This window comes from Geospiza fortis, unplaced genomic scaffold (assembly GCF_000277835.1).
Source record: "Geospiza fortis unplaced genomic scaffold, GeoFor_1.0 scaffold399, whole genome shotgun sequence".
Lineage (NCBI taxonomy): Eukaryota > Metazoa > Chordata > Aves > Passeriformes > Thraupidae > Geospiza > Geospiza fortis.
The window spans coordinates 168003-190699 of record NW_005054560.1 but is presented as its reverse complement, the minus strand read 5'-3'; the positions used below and the strand labels follow the sequence as shown (position 1 = coordinate 190699).

Below are 22697 nucleotides of genomic sequence, written 5' to 3'. Positions count from 1 at the left end.
CAGAGCCTTTGTTATCTCTCTTTCCTATTCTATACTGAGCTAGCCGTCTGAGGAAATCCTTTCTTCTATTCTTTTAGTATAGTTTTAATATAATATCTATCATAAAATAATAAATCAAGCCTTCTGAAACATGGAGTCAGATCCTCATCCTAAGACCCCTGTGAACACCATCACAGGGTTGCTTTACCAGGATGGATCCACAAGCAGCCCCACAGCCCTCAGCTGAACTCAGAAAAGACACTGTGACTCTGCACTCTGCAACTCTGCACTCTCAATTCCCAGGTCACCCACCAGTTTGCAAACCTGCCCCACAAAGGCACACAGCCCCACCACCTCCTGCCACCACTGGTGGCCATCACCACCCCTTCACAGACCCACGCCACCACAAAGCCAGGCTGGGCACCTACACTGGGTGTGGGAGAGGAGCACAGGTGGGCAGCCCGTCGGCCCCAAAGGCACTGGAGTCACAGCGGCACCAGTCCTCGATGACATCCCCGCTGCCCGAGCACCACAGCAAGCTCATGGTGGCCTCCTGCAGCAGCTGGGAGACAGGAGAAGGGGTTGAGCACTAATTTAGTACAATATACAAATCTTACAGCATTTACATACAGCTTGGAAGAATCATTACATTACTATACTGTGTTACATTTTAAACTCTAAAAACTACTCTTTGGACTCTTTCTGCTAAGCTAGTATGGTCTGCTCTGACCTTTGGACTTGTCTGCAGGCAGAGGGAATTGTTTCATCAAAAGGGGATTACCTTCAGCTGGCTACACCATTGTTTTCCCGTTGTTCAGTAACTAAGGGATCTCAAAGCTTGCTTTCATTTCAATCTTGCTTATAGTTTCTATATTCTCAAAATCTTTTGCCAGGCAATCATATTTATAAGGCTTTCCTGTTTCATCTTCCCCAACACTCCCATCCCACCACCACTTGTGTTCATCCATCCCCTGGTGGGTTCAGCACAGCCCATCAACCCTGGAGAGCAGGGCTGGCCAAGGGGCAAGGGCTGCCACGGCTGGACATGATGCTCCCTGGTCAAGCTGCCTCCAAAGACAGCCACAACGCTGTCCTGCCCCCGCTCCTGCCCAGGTGGCTCCTCACCCGCTGGGTCTGGTTGTTGGTGACCAGCTCGTAGAGGGGGGCTGCTTTGGTGACCTCCAGCAGGATGGGCTCGGCTGGCACGTCGGGGCTGGAGGAGACGTGGCAGAGCGGGCAGGAGGAGGGGCAGCGCCCGCGGCTCTGGCACTCCATGCGCACGCCGGCTGCCACGCGCTTGGTGCCCGACTCCGAGAGGCTGGCGATGTACTCAGGGAACGTCAGCACCTTGGGGTCCCGCTCCCGCTCCTCTGACTCATCCGAGGGAGAGTTGCCTGCAGAAGGGGAGGAAAAGTGATGCCAGGGTGGGCTCCAGGCAATTGGTAGTGGAGTATGAGGGGGGCAGAGCTCTGCCTTCCACCCAGGAGAGAGGCAGTGCTTCCAAAGAGCCCCCTGTTTTTGCTCTGTAGGGATTACATACTTACTGGTCTTCAGAGGAGGCATCAGGACTAAAAAGCCCACCCTGGCCCCTGTGATTGCAAGTCCTCTGGTCCCTTCATGCCTCAGTTTCCCCATCCCAATCCCTTCAGCTGGACTGGGACAGTCCAGCCTTACAGCAGGTCCCCACGAGAGGGAGCCTCCTTCATGTGGCTGGAGGCTCCTGGAGGAGCTGCCTGGGCACCTTCGCATCACACTGACTCCCCAACAAAACCCCTGCCAAACCACAATCCTGCAAAAGCCCTCCTGGCCCTACAGAGCAGGAAATATTTTGGCACAAGAGAAACAGTCCTTGCACAGAAGTCAAAAAGGTAAAATCTTCCCACCACTGCTGTGCCCTGGACAGCATCACCCTGCCATGGTGAGCCTTGCCATGAAGGGAAACACTGCTTTTCACACAAAATCCCTGCCAAAGGGTGCCCCTGGATTTATACAGAAGAAAGAGGGGCCTAGAGGGACCATTGAATATGGTTGGTGGGGTTGGAGGAAGCTGAAGGATGACCAGGCAAAGCCTCATCCTCAGGGCAGGCACAGGCCATCATTAGTGGTGACCTGGTACGTGGGGAGCCACCATGGACCACATCCATGACTCAGTAAGAAAATCTCCCTATAGCAAGGATTTGTGGAGAAATGATGGGCCAGCACTAGCCCAACCTTGAGACTCCTGAAAGAAAACAAGGCTGTTAAAACAAAACCTGGGATACAAAAGTGTTGCTCTGCTCCCCCAGGAAGCTGGAGATGGATCACTTTAGGCTGGCTGTGAATTGCAGCTTAGCAGGCACTGAGGAAAAGCAGAGGAGCCAGGGAATGATTTGTCTCTTGCAATTTCTCAATCGATATCCAGCCCCTGACGTTTGCAAACAAAAAGCAAAGGAAGGAAAGTGGCAGGTGCCAGAGTGAAACCTAAATGTGATACTGTGGGTGGAAAAAGGCTGCCAGACCTGAAAAGCCTCCAAGCACGAAAATCAAAGAGGAGGAAATTGCAGGAGAAAAAAAGAAGTACTTGCAATCAGGAGGTGCTACATCTGGAGCAGCCTACAGCCAAACAGCACCGTGCCTGAGCTTTCCCAGGTGGGCTTGTGAAGAAGTCCAGGCTCCAGGAGACCTGAGCCCACAGGATCCAGACTCAGGCTTTGAAAGAAGCCCTTCCCAAGAGCCCTGGGGAGATAAGTGTCTCTGTGGCTGGGACATAGCAAGAGCAGCACCACAGGCTGGCGCCAATACTGAGAATTACGAAGCCTCCTGATGGAAATTATGTGTCCATTGTGGCTCCAAGCTCACACTGCCTGCACCTGGGAATTCCTGGGCAGCAGCAGCAAACCAAGGTCATCTAAAAAGCAGCAGCTCTGCTCAGCATCCCCCATGCCCAGGCTTGGGGGCTGGCTCTTGTTTGCTGCCCAAGCCTGGATGCTGCAACCCACCATCCCCAGCACAGGCAGGCAAACACCTACAGGCAGCTTTGCTGAGGCCAGCACAAGAGATTACAGAATCACAAAATAGTTGGGAATGGGAGGGACAATAAAGACCATCTCATTCCAGCCTCCTGCCATGGGCAGGGACACCCTCCACTAGACAAGTTGCCACAGACCTGAGGACAGATGGCAGCAGGCAGGGGTTAGGCTGGCTCAGCTTTTGTAAAGCTGCCATTCAAAGTGGGCAGGACCTCTTCCACAGGGCATCCATCACTGCAGCCAGGGCACTGGAGGGGATGCAGCAGTGCCAGAGGCCCTGTGCACCATGATGAACCTCCCAGCTCCTAACTGCTTCCCAGGCATTAAAAGCATTCTCCCCAGGAGAAGGAAACACACTGGAGGGAGAAAAGTCTGGCTGCAGGATGCAAGTGGAAGAGAGTAGATATGGCAGAGACAAAAGGAAGGAAAGAATAAGATTAAAGACAACAGTAAAGTCCAGAATGAGGCAGGATGGCTCGGAGGGATTGGTGCACTTGTCTTTCCCTGGGGCGGTGGGTATGGATCTTTCTTTTTGGCCTGGCCTGCTGCAGTCCATGGGAATCCTTTGGGTGGCTTCAAAGGGTGTGAGACAATGACGTGGGACACGGTCCTGACACAGGCTGGGCACCCTCCAAAATGCCAAAAGCAAACCTCACTTCCCACTCCCAGGGGGTGGCTATGGGTACCCTTCCCAAGGACAAGCTCCTACCTTTGCTGATGTCCTCATACTCCAGCCAGAGCTGCCGCTGGACCTGCCTGTTGGGATACCAGATGGAGCAGGACTCCTCAAAGCCATACACTGCCTCTTGGATGTAGTGATTGCCAAACTGGTCCAGCAGCGCCACAAAATCTCCACGGGAGGTGGCTCCATCCAGAGAGTGGAGTGCATTGCTGAAGGCTGGCAAGGAGACGAAGGAGATGCTCAGTTCCCAGAGCCCACCAAGCCCTTGTTACCCCCCTACACATTCACAATGGAGAGCCAGCCTTTGAGCCCATCACCTCTCCGAAACTCTGCTGGTCAGAGTGACTCTGAGATACATACAAGCCTCTTTTCCCAGCCCGACAGTCAAAGATCAGGATTCTTCTGTTCTCGTTCTCAAGCTTGTTTATTATCTCTCATCTATAACATTCTTTCTCTGACCCACCACAGGTCTGTCTGCAGGTTGGGTTGAGGCACACTGCCCATCCTTGGGGCAGTGTTATCTTTTTATACTAAAAACTATGTGTACATTATTTACCATAACTTCCCAATTCCTATCACCTATGTTAGACAGTGAGCTTCTACTCTAAACCAATCCAAAAGTGCCAACATCACCCAGAAGATTGAGGCTAGGAAGAAGAAGGAAAAAGGACAAAGCACACCCAAATTTCTCCGTCTTGGAACCCCAAGCCCCCATTCTAAAAACCTCAAAAATCTATTTTTCACCCTGTGACAAACTAACTGTTATTCTACTTAAACTTTCTTGTAATTCTTCATATAAAGGTTGGTAATTTTTTCCATGGGTCAAAATCAAAGGCACAGGGGTCTTGGGCTCTGTGCCAAGGTCTCTGAGCCCCCTGGGCAGGGTCTCAAGTCCTCCAGGGCAGCCAGAGGAATTTCCTGGGTTCCAACAATTGCCTGCCAGCAGAAGGCTATGTCACCTCTTGCCATCCTCTCTCCCCTAGTTCCCTGTGTCCCTGCACACTTACACTGGGAGATGGTCATCTGGTTGAGCCGGACATGGTACATGACAGACTGAACCTTCCAGTGCTGCAGCAGGGGGTACCCAGACACCTCGCTGAAGTTCACCATCCCTGCCAGAGAAAGCACACAGGGACTCAGTGCCACTGCTGAGCAATACCTCACCATGGGGATGGTTGCAGCCCTTCAGCCTTGAGCAACACAGCCAGCAAGGTGGGAAGAAGTCAGGGAAAAGGGTTCTGTACACACCACATGCCCCCAAGGAGGCTTTCAGAGCTGAGGGTCAGGTGGTCCCCAGCAATTAAAATGACAGCTTTGAAGGAAAACACGTAGGCTTGTTTCATTTTGCTCTGCGCTGGAAGATAATGAGCCTCCTCCTGCACCCCCTCCTGCTTCCTTCCCAGTGCCCACTCCCAAGGCATGCCCAGGTGTGCTAATTATGTCACTAATGACAGCTGTGCTTTTTAATGAGCTGTTAGCAGGCCTGGGACCGGTCACCGTCATGCCACATGTGCCCAAGGGTGACCAGGAGGCCCTGGGTCCCCCTCAGCTGGGACTGAGCTGAGTGGGCAGCAGATGGACAGGGAGATCACTTCTATTGATGCTAATGTTCCCTCAGGACTCTATGGCAATGCTGGGGCTGAAGAGGACCCAGGGTTTGTCCTTCTCCTTCAAAGACATCCCATTCTTCAGCCATTTAGCTGTGAGTTACAGAAGCCAGGAATTCATGGAGACCTGGGCTGGGCGACCACTTACTCCTGCCCAAGGCACAAGGCAGCTCAGCTTGTATGAGCAGAGGGACAGGGAGGCCACAGAGCCTCAGACAAAGCCCCAGCAAGGGAACTGAAGGGCGCTCATGGCTCTGAATTTGGGGGCCAGAGCATCCCCAGAGTGCCGCAGCAGGATGCTGGGACAGGCCACCTCCTCCCTCTGAGCTCCAGTGCTGCACAGCCAGCACGTCACAGCAAACTCTGCTGCTAACAGGCACCCAGCAGGAGTTCAGGAGGATAACAGTGGGCATCCCCCCCTCTGTAAGAAGACCTGGAGACAGAGTATAAGCAGGATAAGATCCTTTGCCTTCCAGCACCTCTCTCTTCAGTGCTGGCTGCCGCCGACAGCTTCAAAGCCTCGCTCTTCCCTGCAAAGTGTTTATGCAAAAACAGCCCTTCCTTACTCAGCAGCTCTGCCTCTCGTGTATTCACAGCAATATCCAAGCTTCTGACAAGCAGAGAATATTTTACTACTTTTCCCTTTTTTCCCCCTCTAAATCAGCCACAAAGCCAGCAGAGAGTGGGAAATGAATAGCATCATTTACTGGCTTTTACCTCCCCAGCATAATTGCCAGTGAAATCCCAGTCCCACTGACACTGCTGTGATGCTGAGGCTGTGGTGGCAGTGCCTTCCTTACATCCATGTAACCATGTCACAGGCAGGAGAGCCCCACTGGGAGGCAGGAATCCTCCAGCACCTCCAGGCAGGGTTGAGCATCCCCAGGGAAGCAGGAGTGACCCACCCATCCATCTCTCCTGGGGAAGCTCAGCCCCCCAGGACTCACCAGAACCCTCCTCCCTGCTGAATCTGCCTGCACCTTCACTGCCATGCACAACCAGCATCCACCAGACCCTGGATACTGTCCATAGGGACTCCCCAAAATCCTCCTGGAAGCTCTGCCAGACAAAGGGAATGCACAAGCTCTCCTATGAGACAAAAACAGCCAAATCCTGTGCTTAGCAGCTCCTTGATGTCTAGGCCATTTCAGCCAACAGTGCTGCACTAAGGTAGAAAACTCATAGAGAAAGGCTTCATAAAATCAGGCCTGCTCTGCTGGAATCAGTGGCTGGCCTTGTCAAGCCAGTACTCTGCCAAGTTCCCATGTGAAAACAATCCTGTTGTGAGAAATTTGTTAACATAAGAAACTTTTCCTGGGTTAAAAAATTACTTGCACCTGCATAAACTGGTTTTGCATCATTAGATGGAAAAATGAAAACTATCTTTAAAAAACAACTGTCCCTGCACATAGACACCAAGAGTTTGAGTGACCAATCAATACAGGATAACAACTTGTTACTAACCAATAAAAGTAATTGGAGAGAAAACTACACTGACCAATTGAAGTCCCACATGAGGTCTGTAAAACTGTATAAAAGGAGTTATGTGAGTAAAGAATGGCTTTTTTCCACCACGTAGAAAATGGAGTCCTGAGTGATAAACAGCAACAAACACCAAGGAAATGAAGGCTACTTATGAGTACTGGCAACCTGGAAAAAAGGCAAATCCTTGAAGGCTCTCTAGGAACCCATGATAACCCATCACTCATGATGCTCTGGTATGCCAAACCAAAACATTTGTTTTGGTGGCACTGGGTTTTGCATGCTTCATTAAATCAAAGGTAGTTGGAAAACCTTTTTTTGCCTTCAAAAAAAAAAAAAAAAAAAAAGAAAAAGAAAAAGAAAAATCCTTTTGCAAATGTCCCAAATAGTTGATGGATGCTTGAGCTTTTATACTCCACAATTAATTTACAGCCTTTGCCTTTCCTTCATTTTTCTTTCCTTCATTTTTAATGCCTTCCTCTTACTGGAAAAAGGGAACCAACCCTCAGCTGCTGGTTCCTTGACGTGCAGCTGAGCACAGGGTGCTAAAGCCAGACTGGATATATTCCCCAGCAGATATATCCTGTGGGAGTTAGGGTGCTGAGCTGGACATGCTGGCAGCTGCCTCCCTGGGAGAGACATGGATCCAGCTGGACTCACTCACCAGTGAGGAACTCAGGGTCAGGAGTGGGGTCAGAAAGCTCCTCTTGGCACTGGTTCTCCAAGGGCACTGTGGCCACCACCAGCCCATCGGGCAGCTGCTGCTCCAGGCCCCGGGCAAAGTTGTTCTGCCTGGAAGTTAATTGCAGAGAGAAGAGCAAGGCTGGAGGACAGCAGAAATGACTGCCAGCAAGTGACCCATCCCAAAAAAAAACCACCTGGTACTTCTCCTTTCCTTCAGGAACAGATTAAAAAGATGCCTGCTCTTGATGGAAAGTGTAGACCCACCCTCCCCACCAGCCCCTCCATCTTCTGCAAAGCAGCCAGGCCTGGACGGACAGGCAGCCTGCTACAGTCCAGCCCCAGGCTCCTTCCACAGCTTCCTCTTGGAGAGGATGCTGAGGTCTCACCCTGCTGGGCTCTGCAACTCACCTGAACGTCCCTTTGAGCACCTGGCCTGGTGCCACCTCCCTGGTGTGGTTGTTGTAGCCGTAGAAGAGCTCCCCGAAGAGGGTCTGGTTCATGGGCAGCTCGCGGGGCTCACCGCAGTCCCCGGCCTCGGGGCACGACTCCGAGATCAGCTGGCACGAGCGCCCGTCCGCGCCCAGCTTGTAGTCCTCAATGCACCTGGGAAGCCAGCGCGGGGTCCCCTGTCAGCTGCAGCCCCCCCAACACTGAGCACAGACACAAGAATAGAGGGGACTCCCGCCAGACCAACCCCACCAGCTCAGGGTGGCGGCAGCAATGGACAGCAGCACTTTGGGGGTGTCCCCATGGCCAGGGAGGGGATGAGGATGGGTCACTTCTCGGAATCTCTGCTGGTCAGAGTGACCCTGAGATGCTAGAAAGTCTCTTTTCCTAGCCCAGCAGTTGAAGAAGGAGTCAGAGCTCTTCTATTCTTGTTCTCAAGGTTGTTTATTGTTTCTTATCTATAAAATTCCTCCTCCGACCCGCCGAGGTCTGTCTGGCAGGTCATGTTGAGGCACACTGCCCATCCTTGGGGCAGTGTTATCTTTTTATACTAAAAACTACGTGTACACTACTTACCATAACTTCCCAATACCTATCACCTATGTTAGACAGTGAGCTTCTACTCTAAACCAATCTAAAAATGCCACCATCACCCAGAAGATGGAGGCTAGGAAGAAGAAGGAAAAAGGACAGGGCATGCCCAAATTCCTCCATCTTGGGACCCCAAGCCCCCATTCTAAAAACCTCAAAAATCTATTTTTCACCCCATGACAAACTAACTATTATTCTACTTAAACTTTCTTGACTTGTAATTCTTCATATAAGGTTGGTAATTGTTTTTTCCAAGGGCTAAATCAAAGGCACAGGGGTCTTGGGCTCTGTGCCAAGATCTCCAAACCCCCTGTCAGGGTCTGGAGTTCCCCAGGGCAGCCAGAGGAATTTCCTGGGTTCTGACAGTCACTCACCCACAGAACATGAGGATGTTGTAGAGCAGGGGGTCCTCGGGCAGGGGGACCATAGCAGCCCGTGCCGTCCTTCATGGGGCTCAGTCCCGTGGGGCACTGGTGGGGTGGGGGAAAGAGGGGATGAAAACCCATGGGAAGGTATCTGTCTCTGGGGCTGAGGTGGAGGGCAGGGCTCCAGCATTGCTCAGGGGTGCAGGAAGGACAGCAGCACCATCCACAGCTGCAGATATTCCTCCTGCACCACTTTGCAGCCCTCAGGAGTGTATCCCCTGAGGTGGGAGCCCCCCAAGGCATCCCCTACCAAGGCAATGTGCTGATATCAACCTCACTCTCCGGCAACCCAGCTCCAGTGACTGGCAAAGCCATGCTGCCCTATCCACACTCACTTTCTGCCCCACGCCCACAGCCTCTTCGCCCCAATGCCCAGCTCTGCTGACACTGCAGCAGGGCACCCCAGCCCCACAGACCCCCAGTTTTGGGGCAGAGCAGCTGTGGTGGCGACACACACAAGAGTGATCTGGAGCCTCCCACAGAGCCAACAAACAGATGGACTCTTACTGCCTCATGTGAGCTGCCAGCCCAAAACCATCTCTCTTGCTACAAAATCAGCCTCAAAATATCCACCCTGAAGTGATAGTAAGGGAGGGAGGATTCCCTTTGCGGCCAGCCCTTCCTTGCTGACACCAAGGGGGGTTCCAGGAGCCTGGGCTCACACACCACACAGCCCGTGGAGTCCAGCTTGCGGTCCGAGATGCAGCGGAAGTTCTTGCTGCAGCCGCCGTTGTCCCGGGAGCAGTCGCGAACGGGGCCGAAGGAGTCCAGCAGCACCTCCAGGCTGTCGAAGGAGGACGAGGTCATCAGCTCTTCCCTGTGAGGAGGAGGAGGAAGAGGAGATGTGTAATCACTGCTTCCATGAGATGCTGTGGATGCATGCATGACCGTGGCTGCTGCGTGGGTTTTTCCAGAGCTCAGGCTGACGGTGAACTGAATGGCAGCCAAGCTTTTAGAAGGATGCAGGAGCTCCTGAGATGAGGAGGAAACTGCCAAAGGCTCGGCTTTGCAGGACTAAAGAGGGGCAGGTTCATGGTTGTACTGATCTCCACCTGCAAAAGGTGGGATGGGGATGGCAGCTCTGTTTGCTGAAGCCCCTCCTGAGCTCCCTCACCCTGCCATGGCACCTACCTGACCTCCACTGCATCCTCCATCACCGTCATGTCAGTCTTGCACTTGGCTGAGGGGTTGATGGCCAGCTCAGCTGGTGGGATGACGAAGCTCTTGCTCAGGGGCAGCCACATGCCCTCGCCCAAGGTGTAGGTGAACCTGCCAGGGAGAGCAGCAAAGGCTGGCACAGAGGGAAAAGCTGACCCTGGAAGGTTGTCTCCACCCCAACCCAAGCCCTTGAGCCTCCTTGCTCATCCTGCAGGGATGCCAGCCCAAACTAAGGTGTGTGGGCAGTGTAAAGTGGGGTGGCTCCTCCAAATATAGCCAATGATTCCCAAAAATTGAATGTTACTTTAAAAAAAGGCACTTCCATTCTCCATAGAAACCCTCCTTCAGAGCCTAAAACTCTCTCTCACCACGGACAGAGAGGAGGAACTGGCTCCTGGGTATCCAGCACCCACATGAAGCTGCAGGGGGATCTTCCCAGCCATGCTCACATGTCCCCAGGAGGCGGCACAGGACAGCTGCGCTCAGCCCTGCCAGCTGGGCTACCTGCATGCCCTGAGTCATATTTAAGCCCCAAAATGTGCTGAGCAGGTTGCCTTCACTGCTTACCGAAAAATCTTGTCAGAAGGCTGCTCACCCAGCACCAAGTCAAAGCCACGCTGGAAGATGGTGTATGGCCAGGGCCTGGAAAACAAAACCAGGAGCATCACACCAGCATCATGTCCTCAGAGCTGCTCACAGCCCAAAATGCCTGCTCAGCCCCCAGCTCACATGCAGAAGGGTCCTGGGGTAGGATCACTCTGAGGGTAGCCAGGACAACACAACAAAATAGCATCAGATCCAAGATCTTAATTTTGGGGTCCCTACAACATTAGATTCTCATCCCAGCTCCAACCTGCCAATAGGCCAGTGGTGTGTTGCACCTGTTATTTTGGGGCTGGATGCACTCCAGCCATCCTCACATCTCTTCATGCTCGGTACCACCTGCCTGGTCCTGTTTTAGGGATTTACATCACAGCTATTGAATTGCAAAAAGAAAACCAAACCGCAGCTGGACCCTCTCTCTGTGAGGCTTTTGCCAGGCAGCACATCAAGCCTGGGACCACAATTTCACCACCTGCCTTATTACCACCCTTGTGTTCCAGGTGGGGGAGCTTTGCAAAGGGGGCTGGAAGACAAGGTGGAAGCGTGCAGCCAAGCAGGTCCATCCCTGCTGTTGTAGATAGCACAGGGTGATGAGTGATGAGCCACTAAGATTTGGAGGCTGGTGCCTTTCAGTGGGACACCCATGGCCATGACACCTTTGGGACATGAACCCCCAGCAGCACAGCCCTGCTGCCACACCACCACTTGCAGAGTGAGACAGACAAGAAACCCCACTCCCAAACCCTAAAACTCCAAATCCCCTTTGCAAGAGCTCAGACCTGGGGAGAGGAGATTTTCCATCCCATCGCATCACTGCTGCTAAAATTCAGAGTCAAGAGTGTCAGGTGCCAGTGACAAGCCCAGGGATTTTCTCTCAAGGCAATTACAGCTCTCCTGCACAAGCAGTTTAATTTCTAATCTGAAGTTATTTCAGCAAGGACAAAAATAATAATAATAATAATAATAATACAAAAATCCAGCCTGCAGGATTACAGCATTCCTTTGCTGGGATACAATGCTGTTTTCCTGTCTGGTCAGCTGGGAGCTGGGGATTACATTCAACCCACAATCGGATTGCCTTGAATGAGGTCAGCTTCATCCAGAAAGAGATGTGCTCCTTGTGTCTCGCCAACACCTTGAATGCTTCACTCCCCCACCTTCCAGTGCTCCTGCAGATGGGTTTTATTCTTGCTTTTGAGGAGCACATCAGGCTGGGAACAAAGGCAGAGGCTGTATAGAAGCGAGGCATTGTTCCCCATCAATTCGGGTGGAAAAGTGGTTGTGGAGAGCTGCTCTTGGCTTGCAGCAGAGCTCAGTGCTGGGGCAGGTGCTGCAGATGCACAGGGACTGCCAGACCTCTGCCTGGTGGCACATGTGGACACACCCAGGACATGGAGCCACTGTATTTAGACCCACCTGGGAGATCGAAATCAACACCCAAGCCATGTTGTGTCCACCCAGGATGCAATTTCCAAATGTGGCTAAAATTCTTGTAATCACAGAGTCCCAGAATGGCCAGGGTTGAAAATGGGACTTTAAAGACCATCTCATTCTACCCCTCTTCCACTCGACCAGGTTGCTCCAAGCTCCATCCAGCCTGGCCTTGAACACTTCCAGCAGCCACAGCTTCTCTGGGCACCCTGTGCCAGGGCCTCCCCACCTTATAGTGAAGAATTTCATCCTAATATCTAATCAAACCTGCCCTCTGTCAGTTTGAACCCATTACCCTTGGTCCTAATGCTACTATGTGCCCTTACAAAAAGTGATGATGGCTTTGATCCAGGGAAGAGGTTTCTGTGCTCCAGGAAGGGAGGAGATGTGTGCCATCTCCTCAGCTTGCCACACTCTTCCCTTACTTGGGGTCAAAGAAAGCCCCTTAAATGCAATGTTCAGCCTTTAGCTACATCCCTACATGGCAAGGGAGAATCAGGGTTGGATGGCCTTCAGAGCTCACAAAGAAAAGTGGGAATGACCAGCAGCTCTGCAGCTGATCAGGTTGGATTAAATGGGCCAGGAATGACAGCTCTCAGCTTCCTGCAAGCCTTGGCACTCAGGTGGGCACTGAAACAACAAAATGGGGAATTACCTGAGAACCAGCAAATTCCCCACATTCATCCAGCAAGTTCCCAAGGCCAGAGTGCTGCCGGTGGATCCCCAGGACAACCTTAAGCCTCTCAGCTTTTCTAGATGGACCATTATCTGCATGCTTTGCTCCACATCTGGGCTTGAGTGGAAGCTCACAAAACACCTGCTAAGCCTTCGAAACCTGGAGCTGCTGGAGATGCTTTGGACCAGCTCAACAGGGCCCTGGCCATGCTTACATTGGCAGCCCCTGGGGGAGGAGGCCAGACTGACCTGCAGCATCAAGAACTGTGCTCCAGCTTGTCCCCACTGCCTGCAAAACTCTGCCAGACAAGATGGGTGGGGTGAGGAATAATCCCAGGGCTGGCAGGATGTGGTCACCCACCACAAGCTAACCTGGAGCAGCTGGAGCTGGCGAGAGGCTGGAGGGGCTGCAGGAGAGGGTCTCTGCAGAGGGCACAGGGAGCTGCTGCAGGGGAGTGTGACTGAAATGTCACTGGAGGAGAAAGTGGTTACACACTGGAACAGGTGACTTCACACCTGGTTCCCTGACCTCCTGTGCTTTTCAGGGTTTCCAACCAGTGCACAGCACAAGGATGGCCATGCCAGGGTGAGGAGACCAGAGCATCCCTGCTGCACTCAGGACGCCAAAGTGGGGACCTTGCAGACCCAGAACCACCCTGAGAGAAATAGTGGATTTGTCTTTACAAACAAGCTGTGGGTCTGCTGGGAGATAAAACCAGCACTGGGAGATAAAAGAAACAATGGGGAGGATTCCACTGATTGATGAATGGAAAAAGATATTTGCTTTTACAAATAAACCTTAGGTTTGCTGATAAATTAAATTAGACATTGAAAGATGAAAGAAGCAATGGAGAAGAAAAACCCCTGAATTCCATAAGAATTAAAAATGAAAAGGGAGGGTTCTACATTAGAGGGAAATCTTTGGTATCAGGCATTCTGGGAAGTCTGAACCTCTCAAGTACCTCATCCAATGGGGAAAGAGAGAAGGGAAATGTGGCTGGGAAATTGGGATAAAAAGAAGGCTGCATCCTCCAAAAATTTGAGAGACCCCAGGGGAATGCCCCATGGCGTCTCTCTTTATTCCAATAAAGCCAGAAAGGACTCCTCTGTCTCCTTTTTGGACACAAACCTCTGATGTTTTGTAGATTGATTTTCCTAACAACCCTGACGGCAGAAGAGCAGAGAGCAGATGCCACCCGACACCGAGTGACATTTCCAATCAGCGATGCCCAGGGCAGCTCCTCCCCGGCTCCCCTTTGCCTGCACCAGCTCTGCTCGGGTTTCAGCTGCCGATCCTCTCCCCTCCCTCCCCTCCCACCCTGCCAGCCCCTGCAAGCAGCTCTTTATTAAAAATGCTAATTCCAGCACTTTCTCCCTGGGCTGCCCGTAAATCTGCCAGGGGAATGGGGCGGGAGGAGGAGGAGGAGGATGGGTGGCTTGGTGAAAAGGATCTGAAAGAACCAGGAGCTTTTTATCAGCCTGTCCTTCAGCTTGCAGAGCAGAGGCACACAGCAGGGGATGGAGAGAGGCGAGGGGGAAAAAAAATAAAGATAGAAAAAGGGGTGTGGGGAGAAAAAGAAGAGAAAAATAAAGACTTTAAGCAGGAAAAGTGCTGAACTCGTCACTTCAATGTGTCCCTCGCTCTTCTGTGGGGTGGGATAAGAGGAGCAGGGGCACTGGCAGGGTGGGGATATGGTGTGGGGAACAAGAGGGATGGGGAGGGAAGGGAAGGGAAGGGAAGGGAGGGAAGGGAAGGGAAGGGAAGGGAGGGAAGGGAAGGGAAGGGAAGGGAGGGAAGGGAAGGGAAGGGAAGGGAGGGAAGGGAAGGGAAGGGAAGGGAGGGAAGGGAAGGGAAGGGAAGGGAGGGAAGGGAAGGGAAGGGAAGGGAGGGAAGGGAAGGGAAGGGAAGGGGAGCTGGGTGAGCAGGGCACAGGCTGATGCACTAATTCGGGTCCTGTGCTGGAAAAAACATCTGCAAGGCTGCAGGTGGGGCAGCGAGGGTGGAGTGGGACAACTTCCCAATAGTTACAGCAGGATGAGAGCACCCTGCCTGGCATGCTCACCATATCACCCTGAACTGCCTTCAGACCTCCCCAGGCCAAGGTGAAGCCCATTACAAGTTGAAAGAGGACATTGAAAAAGACTCCTTCAATGCAGAGCACCTCAAATCTCAACGGGGGAGGCTGAAAAGTGCACCGTGGGGAAGGGAAAGCCACATGTGAGATGGATCTGAGGGCTGGGATGAAAAAGTACAGATGCAGGCAGGTAACAGTTTATTAACTAAAGACAGAATGTGCTGATTTGATTTTTGGCCAAGTTTTACCACAAAAAGAACGGCAGAAATTTGGTCTGATGAGCAAAGATGAAGCGTGGCTGGTAGGATTGCTAGAAACTGCATCCTGCTTAGGGAACATTAGAGTAAGAGTCGAAAAGCAGCTAATTAACAATGCATATCAAAGCAGGGAGACAGACTGTGAGCACACAAACAGCACCAGACAGATTTTTTAAAACAGGCAAAGAGCAGCACACACACACCAAAAAAAAAAAACAAAAAAAAAACCAAGAAATGAAAAGAAAAAAAGAAAAAAAGAGCATCTGATCAAATGTATCTGCTATCCATGATCAAAAAGATCTGAGTTTTTGAAAAACTGAAGATTTAGGGTCCGGACACGTTGGGTGAAAGATGCAGTGTGGAGGCGTGGATCTCAGTCTGGTACCCAAAATACACACAACACAAAAAGCTTCTCACTGCCATCACCAATAAAGTACAAAGATGAGCTCGCCTTCATGAGCAACATTAGATGCTACTGAGTGAGCAGACACCGAGGCAACTTGTCATCACTGTAAATAAAAACAAACCAACGGCAAAACTATCTAAACCAAAGGGTTGAAATGAGTTTCCAGATAAAAAGGCCACCCAGGGAAAACAGAGGAGGTCAGATGCAGAGCACATCACTCCCAGGTTTGCCAAGGGATTTGGCAAATCCTGCTTTGTTGACCAAGGGCCACTGTGGTTTCTCTGGGGACTGACCCGTGGCAGCAGCACATCCCTCCAATATTGGAGGGTTCAGAGCATATTGGACAAACAGTAGTCAGAAATGTTTCAGGCACAGCTGATCTCACCTTGAGATGGGGGGGGAGAGCAGAAGATTTGCAGACATCACTTTCAGGTGAGCCTGGAACTGGGAGTGAGCTGATGAACCCAGCAAAAGACAGCACAGTACTCAATCTCCACCCCAAAAAACATAAATAGCAGCTTACAGCTACAAGTTATCCAGGTAAACAGGCTCTGACAGGATGGTTCTCCTAGGCTAAAGAGATTTCATCACAGCCACGATCTTGTGGAGGCCAAATGTTCAGGCAAAAGGGACCTCCACCATCACAAGCCCTTCCAGGCAGAGCTGCACTAAGCAGCACCTGGACACCAGGAACACATAGCAGAAAAGGAAAAAACTCTCATTAAACATCAAGCTGCCCTCAGCATCACAATGCTTAGTGTGAACATGATTTCAAGAGCCCCTAAAAATAGTGGACGCTGCAGGTAGGGATGGTCAAGTGTGGTTTCAGCTGTTACCATTTTATGAAACAAAAATCTGACAGGTTCCATGAAGAAACACAGAATGACCCCAGCTTCAAGAGGCTTGAGAGAGTTTTCTAAGGATGGTGACAGCTGCAGCGCTGGAGCCTTCTCAAGAGCCCAGAGAAGGGCAGAAGGACTTTGACAGCCCCACCATGGTCTAGGGCTGTGCTGCACCCTGGGGAAAAAGAGAACTGCCAGGATTCACTGCCTCAAACAGGAAAATATTCTGAAAATGCTGCGCATAATTTGTCATAGCCAGCTCTGGTATAGAGGAAGAAACACAAGACAAGATGTACCCTGACCAGGTATGGATCCTGTTGCAGGAGTTAAGGCAGAGAAAAGGCTCCTGTGGGAGCCTCAGGCTGGAGATAGGTCTAAAAAAGCAGCCCCAAATCCCCCAGAGGAGCAGGGCAGGTCCTGAGCACCTTTCAGGTGGGCATTGCTGACACCAAAGCTGGCTCAGGGGATGCTAACAGGTCCAGGAGGCTTTAGGAATGTATTGGTCTTTCTTGCCCTTGGCTTCTCTCCTGCTTGTTGCCATCTATATTTTTCCCCAATTTACCTGAAAGCAGCATCTTTTTCTCCCCTTTGCCTTCAGAAAGTGAAGCAGCTAAATCAGGAAAAAGCTGGAGAAGAGCAGTGTGCATGGAAGAAAAGTGGGAAGCTGCAGGCCCACATTCAGGAGCAAAGGAAAAGCAGAGGGTCAGGAAGCAAATGTTTCTCCACAGTGCTAATCCATTTCTGTTACCAGCCTCCATGGACAAAGTTATTTGCCAATTTGCTTTTTGCAAGGTGTTGGGCTCAACACATCAAAACCAAATGTGGCTGTGGGCTCTTTCCAGCCCACTGTGAGACACTCCTAAACACAACACCTCCCAAAACAGGCAGAGGAATAACCCCCACACACCCCAGCCTGTAACTCAGTGTCTCTTATGAGATGGCCCAGAGGAGCTGGGGACATTCCTCTTGGACACTGGTCCTGGGGACACACAGCACAAGGAGCTGTATTTCTGCCTGGATTCTCCCGCCCCAGCAGTGGAACCTCACAGAGGTTTAGGGACCATCCCACACCCCACAGCACATCCCCAGCCTGGGGCCACCTGCACCACGAGCATGGCCCTGGCTCAGGGCACCCGGAGCAGCAGCTTGTCTAACACAGCTGGTGCTCAATTGCCTTTAAAATGATAAAAAGCAGCGAGGGGGCTGGAGATGGAGCAGCAGCGCTCTCCCCAGGGCCCCAGTTCACAGGGACACAGCGGGGCTGTGCCAGCACTGCCAGCCCCCACTGCTGCCAGCCCCAGCGCAGAGACGCGGCAGGGGGGACACCAAGCCCAGCCTTTGATGATTTTTCTCTTCCCACTGTGCACATTAATAACTTCAGAGAGGGCATCCTGCCACGTGCAGGGCCACCACTGATCCAGCTGCAGCATAATGAGAAAAGGAGGGGGGAAAAAGGGTTTGGTGGGAGCTCTGAATTTGGGGATGTCTTGGCTTTGTGCACACCACCTCCAGCCATGCCTGGGAGCTGCACATCACAGACCCACGAGTGCTGAGGGACAGATGGAGCACCCCCTTGAGGGTCACAGAGAGGTGGGAACTTTTGGAATCCACCACCGAATTGCTGCTGAAACATCAGAAAAATTTCCTTTACACACCTCCAGGTGTGTAAAGCCTGGAGCAGACAGTGACTCCTCTGTTCCCTCAGGCACAGTATCAAAGCATTTAATTTTCCCACTTTTCAGTGGGGACCTCAGCCCTCCTCTGATGCCTCACACACCCAAAAAGAAAGCCCCACAAAGTGCAGGATGCCCAAGATAGTGCACACAAGGCTGGGAGGAACAACCTCGATCTTCTCCAGGGGATGTTGGCTCTGAAATGTGACAATGGCCTCTTGTACATCATTCCTGATTATTTCAAAGAACAGAAATCCTCTCTCCTGCAGGCCTGCTGCAGAGCCCAGCTGTGTGCTGACCTTCCAATTCACCGAGGTGCCTCTAAGAATTTACCACAGTTCTGCCATCCAAGAAGTCACCACAGCTGTGGTGAGGAGCTGTGGAAGCCCAGCAGCTCCTGTGAGGACACTGCAAGGCTGGGCACTCACCCCTGGTTCGTTCCCCACTCATTCCTGATGCAGAGGTGCTTGTGCACAGGGTCCTTCATGTAACCCTCATAGCAGAGACATTCCCCTGTGGAGACAGGGACATCAGGGACATGGCAGGACACTCATGGGAAGGCTTTCCATGTGCTTCCCTGCCGAGTGCAGCCTGCAGCCACACCAGCTCACAAACCCACCCCACCCTCAGGAACACTCACCAGTCTCGGGGTCACACTGGTGCTCACAGGGGTCCAGGAGGCGCCGGGCACACAGGTCCAGGGCCCAGGGCCCGCTGGAGTTTTGCTGGGAGAAGAGGACAACCTGTGCTGGGTTCAGCCAGTCACTGGCATCCAGCTGGCTCCCCTCCAGCAGGATGAACCGGCTCCCTGCCACCGAGACAAGGGCAGTCAGTGACAGCCACCTGCTGCTGCACCCTCATCCCATGGGGGTGCCCTGCATCCCATCCATCCCGTGATGTTTGTCCCACGTCCTGTGATGGATCCCTCCATCCCCTGCCCATTCACTCCACCCTGAGAAAGTCCCACAAGGAATCCTCTGTCCTGTGCCCATCCTCTCTGCCATATGACAGCCCCCTCCATTCCATACCTGTCTTCTCTATCCATGACAGCTCCTTCCATCCTGTGCCTTTCCCCTCAGTCCCACAGCAGCCATCTCCATCCCACACCCCTCCCCTTGGTCCCACACAGAGGTCTGATCCCTCTGTCCCACCATGTCCTTCATCCCATCATGGTCCATTTAATCCCATATCCATTCCCCTCCAACCCACAATAATCTCCTTGGCCCTGTGCCCATGCCCTCCATCCTGCAGCAAGCCCTGTGTCCCACAACAGCCATCTCCACCCCGTGTCTGTCTCTTCTGTCCTGTGCCTTGTCGCCCTGATTTTTTGAGATTTTCTAAGCCTTCTGATGTTTACATTCTTGTAATGAACTTTCTCACACACTTTATGTAAATAACTTATTGTCTTGTATTCTTTTATAGAGGACAAGAAATTTGATGGTTTGTCCAGTGTCATTGGAGAGGTGGAACTGTCCTCTGTCACTTTTGGAAATCTATAAATATTAGAGTCAAAAATTAAAAACTCTTTTTTCACCTTGGAAAAGCTGCATGACCACATCGTGTTATTTCGTGTCCTATAGTGACAGTGCCTATCCCCTCCACCCTGTACCACTCCATCCCTTGCTCCCACCATGGTACCCTCCATCTCACACCATTCCCCTCTGTCATGGACCCAACCCTTCCATCCCTCTTTGTCTTCCACCCATCCCCACCTCCATCCCATGCCCATTCCCTCTGTCCCACACTGCTGCCCTCCATCCCCACCTGTCCCTCCTGTCTTGCCCACATCCTGTCCATCAATCCCCCTCTCCTCCATCAATCCTCACAGAGTGGGGCAGGAAGGAATGGGTAAGAGCAGGGGGTGCTGGAGAGGGTAAGAAAGAGCAGGGGGTGCTCACCGTCGGCGATCAGGTGCTCAGGGACATGGAGGGTGATCTTGACGACGAGGGGGCAGTTCATGTGGGAAGAGCACACCAGGCTGATGACACAGCTCGTCACACTGATGAGGGTCAGCGTGGTCTTGTTCACAGGGCTTCGGGGGGACCCCACTGCAGAAGACAGGAGCACAGTCACACCTGACACCTGCAGCACCCAGGAAGGTCTCTGGGTGCACCCAGGGGACCCCAGGATGCAGAGACCCTGCCCAGCCCCCTGGAAACCCAGCATCAATCAAATCAAATGGAACCACTTTGCACTTTGAAGAACATGAAGCAGCCTTTGCCATGGGATTCTCCATCCCTCTCTCCTGCTGTGACCAAGATCTTCCTGATCCCCCAGAGCCCTGGCTCTCCTACACCCTGCACTGCAGCATGCTGAGAACTTTGCAGCAGTAGAGCTTTAAAGCAGAGCAGAGATATCAGGAAAAAAGAAGGTAAATGCAGTATCCTGGTTTTCCCCCCTCCTTCCTGGCACTTCACTCGGGTTAATTTTGTCATGACAACAGGCTCGTTGATGCTCTTGAAAAAGCAATAGAAAGCCCTAACTGCTCAGAGCATGCAGGTCTTTGACTTTTAATCCTTCAGCTGAAGAAGCTGAGCGGAAAACAAACTGTCTGGAGACAAAGCCTGAATGTCTGTCTCTGTCTCTGAGCCTTCCAGCCTCAGCTGAAGGAGATGGCTCCCAGTCTTGCCCCTCCCAGAAAAACAAGGCATCATCCAGCAAACGAGGCTCAACGAGGGAAAACAGACACTAACTTTCCTCTTGGGAAGAGGAAACCTCCCAGAGGGACAGAGCAGGGCAGTGGGGCAAGACTCCAGCCTGGGGAGCGAGGCTGTTCCCACCCCCTGGTGCACGCACAGCTGGCATGTGCACGGTGCTGAGCAGCAGCATGGCACGGCACGGGCCAGCCTTTGAAGCGTGTTACTCATTAATATACACCAGTGCCCGGCAGGAGCCTCCAGCAAAACATCAGAACACATTTCATCCTCTGCTGAGAAGCTCCACCGGAGAGCAGCAGCAGCCTGCTGCGAAGCAGGGACTGTGCCTGCCTGCAGCAGCTGGGATTGCACTTGGGTTTCCATCTTTTTGCCAATGCAAAGTCTCCAAACCCAGAGAAACAACAGCAAATAAGGCAAGAGGGATGGCTGGTGACCCACCCCTGCACCTGCACCCAGCCCTGCACCTGCACCCACCCCTGCACCTGCACCCAGCCCTGCACCTGCATCCGCGAGGGGTCCGTGTAGAAGGTCAGCTGGGGATCGGTGTCTGCCTCTGTCCCTGAGTCCCCCTCGGGGTTGAGAAAGGCTGAGCCAGCTGCAGGGGACACTGAGTGTAGTCACGGAGGGGTTGGCACCGTGCCGCCCCAAACCTTGGCATCCTACAGCACCCTTCAGGGAAAGCCTTGCACTACAGAACAGAAGCTCCATCTGCCAGGTGCAGCAGGGACAGCATCTGCTCCCCTTCCCAGCACACACAGCCAGACCCCCCCTCCACGGGTTACCTTGCACCTTTTCCCCGTGGCTGTGCCAGAATCCTGTAGTATTTACTGGGGCTAACACCACCTGCATCTTCATAACCAACCATTCCAACATCACTCGCATCCTTGCAGGCACCACATTTCCCGTTTCTCCCCACCCAAACCCCCTCTCCCATGCTCTCTCCACGCTCTGGTCCTATTTGTCCATCCCAGGAGAGGGTGGGGGGCAGGAATGTGGGTGGGTGGGAGCCCAAGGTGTCCCACCCACCCCGGGGACTGCCCTACCTCGCGCTTTGTTGTTGATGCGCTTGCGCTGGCTGCTGGAGGTGTGGGACAGCAGCGTGGCCTGCTGGTGGTTGGAGTCCACGGGGCTGGTGGCAATGATGTTGTCCTTGTACTTGTTCATCAGGGACAGCTTGGCGTTGTCGCTCCCTGAGCAGGAAGGATTGAAGGGAAAATATTTACACTTTTAAAAGGGAGGGAGGTGAGAGAAAGGTTGCCTTGGGTCCATCTCCAGATCATCCTGAGGTGATCAAGGTGCTGAAGCCAATGAGCTGAGCTGCCCCCAAGGCACACTGATGAGCAGCTCAAATCCTGAAGAGGACTGGCACCTCCACCAAACTAGCCAAAAGCTGAGATTTAACACTCAGCCTCTCAGGTCACTTCCTCATATGCAGGAGAGCTTCAGGCACCACACCATGCATGATCTTCCCAAACTGTTTGGGAAGGTTCTAGTTGGATGGCTCAGTGATATGACCAAAGAACAGGTTTGTTACAAGCCTCAAAGAACCCCTGCTGGTGATCAGAAGGCAGTGTTAACTCTGAATCACAGATGGCAAGTGAAAATTTGCTAGTAAAAACCTCACCTGAAGAAGACACCAGAAATCTGGGGATACAGAAGGGAAGTTTGGGGGTCAGGATGGGATAGCATGGAAGGAGCCATGTCACCATGATATCTTCTGAAAAATCCCTTTGCCAGGATTTCTTTTCATGGGAAGCTGGGAAGCTTCAGCTTCTCCACATTTTGCTGCTCCGGAATGTGATCTGGAGAATTGTTTACCCAGCATGTGAATTGTTTTTAATGAATACCAAATCACCATCAGCTGTGTCGAACTCTGAGGAGTCAGTCACGAGCTTTCATGAGCATTCTTTTCTAGCCTTCTGTCTGCATCCTTTCTCTTTCTTTAGTATAGTTTTAGTATATAATTTTCTTTTAATATAATATCATATTATATATATATAATATATAATATAATA

At 52.1% G+C, this 22697-nt stretch overlaps 1 protein-coding gene across 1 annotated transcript in view; it reads right to left on the bottom strand.

Moving 5' to 3' along the window:
• Positions 1 to 22697, bottom strand: part of ASTN1 (astrotactin 1) — a 65286-nt gene that overhangs the window by 10362 nt on the left and 32227 nt on the right. The window contains 16 exon segments of the mRNA XM_031064143.1: positions 408 to 541; positions 1105 to 1373; positions 3697 to 3885; positions 4677 to 4781; positions 7423 to 7550; positions 7851 to 8045; positions 8855 to 8905; positions 8907 to 8950; positions 9572 to 9722; positions 10037 to 10174; positions 10631 to 10705; positions 18454 to 18538; positions 18666 to 18833; positions 19924 to 20107; positions 21165 to 21277; positions 21726 to 21872. Of these exon segments, the coding sequence (XP_030920003.1) occupies positions 408 to 541; positions 1105 to 1373; positions 3697 to 3885; positions 4677 to 4781; positions 7423 to 7550; positions 7851 to 8045; positions 8855 to 8905; positions 8907 to 8950; positions 9572 to 9722; positions 10037 to 10174; positions 10631 to 10705; positions 18454 to 18538; positions 18666 to 18833; positions 19924 to 20107; positions 21165 to 21277; positions 21726 to 21872 (2176 nt within the window).